This window comes from Arvicola amphibius, chromosome X (genome assembly GCF_903992535.2).
Source record: "Arvicola amphibius chromosome X, mArvAmp1.2, whole genome shotgun sequence".
Classification (NCBI taxonomy): Eukaryota; Metazoa; Chordata; class Mammalia; order Rodentia; family Cricetidae; genus Arvicola; species Arvicola amphibius.
In genome coordinates, this window is record NC_052065.1 from 8,363,128 (window position 1) to 8,368,802 (window position 5,675).

Genomic DNA, 5,675 nt, shown 5'->3' on the forward strand with positions numbered 1-5,675 from the left:
TGAGCCCACGCTAGCCCCAGATTGCTCTTTTAATATATATGTGTGTGTGTGTATATTATTTATTTACATGTTTCTGTGTGTGTGTGCACATGTGTGCAGTTCTCCAAGGATGCCAGAAGAGAATGATGGGGCCTCTGAAGCTGGAGTTACAGGTGATAGTGAGCCGCTCAGTGTGGGTGCTGGGAAACAAACTCGGGTCCTCTGAACCATGGTTCCAGCCTCTCGCAAATTACTTTTAACTATTCGCATAAAATGTGTGTTTAGAGCAAGGTGGTGGTGGCGCACGCCTTTAATCCCAGCACTCAGGAGGCAGAGGCAGGCGGATCTCTGAGTTTGAGGTCAGCCTGGTCTACAAGAGCTAGTTCCAAAGCTACAGAGAAACCCTGTCTCAAAACAAACAAAAGCAAAACAAAACAAGATGTGTATTTCAACAAGCATATGACAGCTGATCAAATACATATCATGATGCACTGACAATAAATATAAGCGATAATGCGGAAGTGGAGCCTCATAAACGCTGCTGCTGAGAATGTAAAATGAAACAACCGCTTTGCAAAGCAGTCGAGCTGTGCCTCGGACTCTTAATCATCGAGTTACTCTATGCATTTTTTAAATATTTATTTATATGTATACAATATTCTGTCTGTACGTCTGCAGGCAAGAAGAGGGCACCAGACCTCATTACAGATGGTTGTGAGCCACCATGTGGTTGCCAGGAACTGAACTCAGGACCTTTGGAAGAGCAGGCAATGCTCTTAACCACTGAGCCATCTCTCCAGCCCCTCTATGCATTTTTTATTTCTGGCGCTATAATTGAATACTCTGACAAGGGAGCTGGAAAGATGGCTCAATGGTTAAGACCACCTGTTGTTCTTGCAGAGGACCCAGGTTCACTTCCCAGCACCAACGTGGGAGCTCAAAACCATCTGTAACTCAAGTCCCAGGGAATCCAATGCCTTCTTCTGACATCTGGGGGCATCAGGCAGGCACACAGTACACATACATACAGGCAGGCAAAACACTCATACACCTAAAATAAAATAATCTTTAAAATTATGTATAGATATAGAATACTCTGACAAAACCAACTGAGGGGCTAGAGAGAGGGTCCAGTGATTAAGAGCACTGGCTGTTCTTCCAGAGGACGTGGGGCTGATTTCCAGCACCCACATGGTAGCTCACAACCATCTATAACTTCAGTTCCAGGGGTTCTGATGCCTTCTTTTGGCCACTGCATGCATGTGGTATACTTATAGATGTGCAAACAAAACACACTCAAAATAAAATTACACTTTTTAAAAGAAAGCAGATTTGGACTGGAGACATAACTAACTGGTTAAAGGCACTGGTGCTCTTCCAGAAGACCTAGGTTCAATTTCCAGAACCTACTTAGTCGTTCACAAGCATCTGTAACTCAAGTCCCAGGAGACCTGATGCCCTCTTCTGTCCTCCACAGGAACCAGGCACACACATGGTACACAGACAGACAAGACAGCTATATACATTAAATGAATAAATAAAAATTTAAAGCACAACTTAGAGGAGAAATAGTTTCTTATGACTTATAATTCCAGAAGGAGAGAACCTTTGAAGAAGGGAAGACATATAGCAGACAGGGAAGCTATAGAGGCAGGAGCAGGATGTTGGTTGGTCACATTGCAATGCATACTCAGGAAGCAGAGTGTGAACAGCAAGTGAATAAAACCACAAGGCCCTGGGCCAGGCATGATGGTCTACACCTTTAATCCTGGCACTCAGAAAACAGAGGTAGGTGCCTGTCTACACAGAGAATTCCAGGCCAGGCAGGATTACATAATGCAATCCTGTCTCGAAAACACAAAACCAAAAACAACTTCAAAACCCACCCCCAGAGACCCATTTTCTCCAACAAGACCCCACCTTCTAATGGTTTCACAACTTTTCCGAACGGTGCCATCAGCTGAGGACCAAGTGTCCAAACACGGGAAACCTATGGGAGACATTGCACATTCAAAGCACAACACCGTATAACCCAACAATTCTGCTCCTAGGTATATATTCAAGAGCAATGAAAGCCCACAGCAAACACAAAACTTGTGTCCTGGGGCCTGAAGAGATGACTCAGCCGTCAAGAGCACTGGCTGCTCTTCCAGATGACTTGGGTTTGATTCCCAGCACACACGTAGCAGCTCACAACCATCTGTTGCTCTAGTTCCAGAGTATTAAATGCCCTTTTCTGGTCTCTGTGAGCACCAGGCATGCACACGGTACAGAGACACACATAGAGGTAAAACATTCATACATAAAGAATGAAATAGACCTGTCCCCAGATGTACGTTAGAGCATGGTTAATAATAACCACAAAGTGAAAACAACCCAAATGACTAGTGACTAATGAGATAGCCATACAATGGAGGTATTGTTCACTGAAGTACTGATAGGTGCCACACTATGAGTGAATATTATGCTAACTGGGAGAACTCAGACACACAAGCCAAATGCTGCAAGGTTTAATTATTTGAAATATCCAAAACAGGCAAATCTAGAACGACACTGGTTGTCTCGAGCTAGGTAGATCCATTGGGACGACATAAAGAGCGATTACAAGTATTCATAGGGCTGAAGGATGATGAAAATATTCTAGAATTAGTAACGCTAGCTCAATATCCTTATCAAAGGAGTAAAGATTGCCGGATTGCGCAGTTTTAGAGAGAAATTGATTTCATGTGTATGGACGCTTTGTCTGAAAGTATGGCATGCACCACTTGCGTGCCTGGTGCCTGCAGAGGTCAGAAGAAGGCACTGGAGCCCCTGGAACTGGAGTTACAGACTGTGAGCCACAATGTGGGTATTAGGACTCAAACCCCAAGGTAATTCTTAATTTCCCCAAGGGTAATTCTTAATTTCCTTACTATAATATTTTAATTACTCTTTTGAGAATTTCATACAAGCATACAATGTATTTGAAAATATTCATTCCCACTCTTCCACAAGCTCCTCCCACATCCACTCCCCACTCCCACCCCTTCTCCAACTGTGTTCTCTCTCTCTCTCTCTCTTTAAAAAAAACCCACTGACTCCATATACTCATGAGTGTGGAGCCATCCCCTGGAGCATTGACCCATCAAAAGCTACAAATCCTTAAAGAAAACTGACTCTGGCTCTCTGCTCCTCCCTGTTCTAGAGACAGCCGCTTCTTTTCATGCAGTGCCAGCCTCATTCCAGAGACACGATGGTGAAGGTCGGAGTGAATGGATTTGGCCATATTGGAAGCCTGGTTACCAGGGCTGCCTTCACTTCTGACAAAGTGGATGTTGTTGCCATCAATGACCCTTTTATCGACCTCAACAACATGGTCTACATGTTCCAGTATGACTCCACCCATGGCAAGTTCAAAGGCACAGTCAAGGCTGAGAATGGGAAGCTTGTCATCAATGGGAAGGCCATCACCTTCATCTTCATTCCCATCATCTTCCAGAAGCGAGATCCCGCCAACATCAAATGGGGTGATGCCGGCACCGAGTATGTTGTGGAGTCGACCGGTGTCTTCACCACCATGGAGAAGGCTGGGGCCCACTTGAAGGGTGGAGCCAAAAGGGTCATCATCTCCGCCCCTTCTGCGGATGCCCCCATGTTTGTGATGGGTGTGAACCATGACAAGTATGACAATTCCCTCAAGATTGTCAGCAATGCTTCCTGCACCACCAACTGCTTAGCCCCCTTGGCCAAGGTCATCCATGACAACTTTGGCATCGTGGAAGGACTCATGACCACAGTCCATGCCATCACTGCCACCCAGAAGACTGTGGATGGCCCCTCTGGGAAGCTGCGGCGAGACGGCCGTGGCGCTGCCCAGAACATCATCCCTGCATCCACTGGCGCTGCCAAGGCTGTGGGCAAAGTCATCCCAGAGCTGAATGGAAAGCTCAAGGGCATGGCCTTCCGTGTTCCTACCCCCAGTGTGTCCGTCGCGGATCTGACATGCCGCCTGGAGAAAGACGCCAAGTATGACGACATCAAGAAGGTGGTGAAGCAGGCATCTGAGGGCCCACTAAAGGGCATCCTGGGCCACACTGAGGACCAGGTTGTCTCCTGTGACTTTAACAGTGACTCCCACTCTTCCACCTTCGATGCCGGAGTTGGCATTGCTCTCAATGACAACTTTGTAAAGCTCATTTCCTGGTATGACAATGAATTCGGCTACGGCAACAGAGTGGTGGACCTCATGGCCTACATGGCCTCCAAGGAGTAAGAAGCCCGCCCTGGACCACCCATCCCAGCAAGGACACAGCAAGAGAGAGGCCCTCGGCTGCTGAGCAGTCCCTGTCCTAACTCAACCCTTGACACTGAGCATCTCCCTCACAGTTTCCATCCCAGACCCCCAGAATAGCAGGAGGGGCTTAGGGAGCCCTACTCTCTTGAATACCATCAATAAAGTTCATTGCACCCCTCAAAAAAAAGAAAACTGACTCTCCCTCCCAGACACCATCAGCCGTAAATAGCCCCTCATCTAGGAATGGTGTCAACAGCTCCTGAACTAGGAGTGGAACTCATGATCCCTCCTCCCTCCAGGCTAGAATGTTGACTGCCTTGATTTCAAGCCAGTCTTTCGCAAGCAACCACAGCTGTTGTGGGCTCATACATGCTGCCGTGTCCAGAAGACACTAATGCTCTGCTCCTTCCCAATCACTGGCTCTCACAGGCTTGTAACCCAGCGTTTAGGAGTCTGTGACCAGAAGGCTGTGATGCCCCATGGTTAAGGCAAGCTTGGACTACCTAGCAAGTCAGCCTGAACTAACAGTGTAGCCGTGCCTCAAAAAAGTAAGTTAAACTAAAATGGTGAGTTTTAAGACATGTAAATTGTAAAAACATATATAAAAATGTTCTCAAATACTTAGCATGTCTCTACCACATTCCTGTTAATTTCCTTGGCGAAACAAATGAGCCGAAGAGCAAGCAGTATGTAGTGTTCCTATTTGTTGCCTAAACCATATTTCTTCCTTATATTGAAAATAGATTCTTTTCTCGAATACTATATCCTGACCATTGTTTCCCATCCCTCTCCCTTTTCCAGTTTCTCCCCACTTCCCCTTCCCTCTGGATCCATTCCCTTTCTGCCTCTCATTAGAAAAGAACAGGCTTCTAAGAGATAACAACAAAACCTAACAAAATAAAATATAAGATAAAACAAAAACTATCATGCTGAGTCTGGACAGGGAAAACCAACAGAAGGAAAACCAACAGAAGGAAAAGACCCCCAGAATCAGAGACCTACTCCTTCACACACACCCAGGAGTTCCATAAAAATACTAAGCTGAAAACTATAATATAAACGTAGTGGACCTGGTGCTGACCCATGTAGGCCCTGTGCCCACTGCTTAAGTCTCTGTGAACTCGTCTATGCTTTGCTTAATTGATTCAGAGGGCCTTGCTCAGCTATCCTCCATCCTCTCTGATTCTTACACACTCTGCTTCTTCTTCTGTGGGCTTCCCTGAGCTCTGGGGGGAGGGACTTAAAGGAGACATCCCATTTAGAGAGAAAGAACACCCCATAATGTCTCTAAGCCATGTTTATAATGTAACTCTCCAGACATACCAGCCTACACAGCTCCAACTAGACAATATGCCACAGGGCGGGCTTTACTAAGACATTCAGGTATGCCTCACTTGGCACAGTGAAATCTCATAACCAGCTT

General features: G+C 46.1%; 1 protein-coding gene across 1 annotated transcript; it reads left to right on the forward strand.

Annotated features, from left to right (window-relative positions):
* Positions 1–3,211: 3,211 nt before the first annotated feature.
* Positions 3,212–4,231, forward strand: LOC119804679 (glyceraldehyde-3-phosphate dehydrogenase-like). Its single transcript, XM_038316228.1, has one exon. It carries the CDS (start codon positions 3,212–3,214, stop codon positions 4,229–4,231), a length of 1,020 nt encoding a protein of 339 aa, XP_038172156.1.
* Positions 4,232–5,675: the final 1,444 nt, after the last annotated feature.

Bases quoted from the DNA above. Each gene is read 5' to 3' on its own strand.
- LOC119804679 (XM_038316228.1), top strand. From the start codon at position 3,212: ATGGTGAAGGTCGGAGTGAATGGATTTGGCCATATTGGAAGCCTGGTT.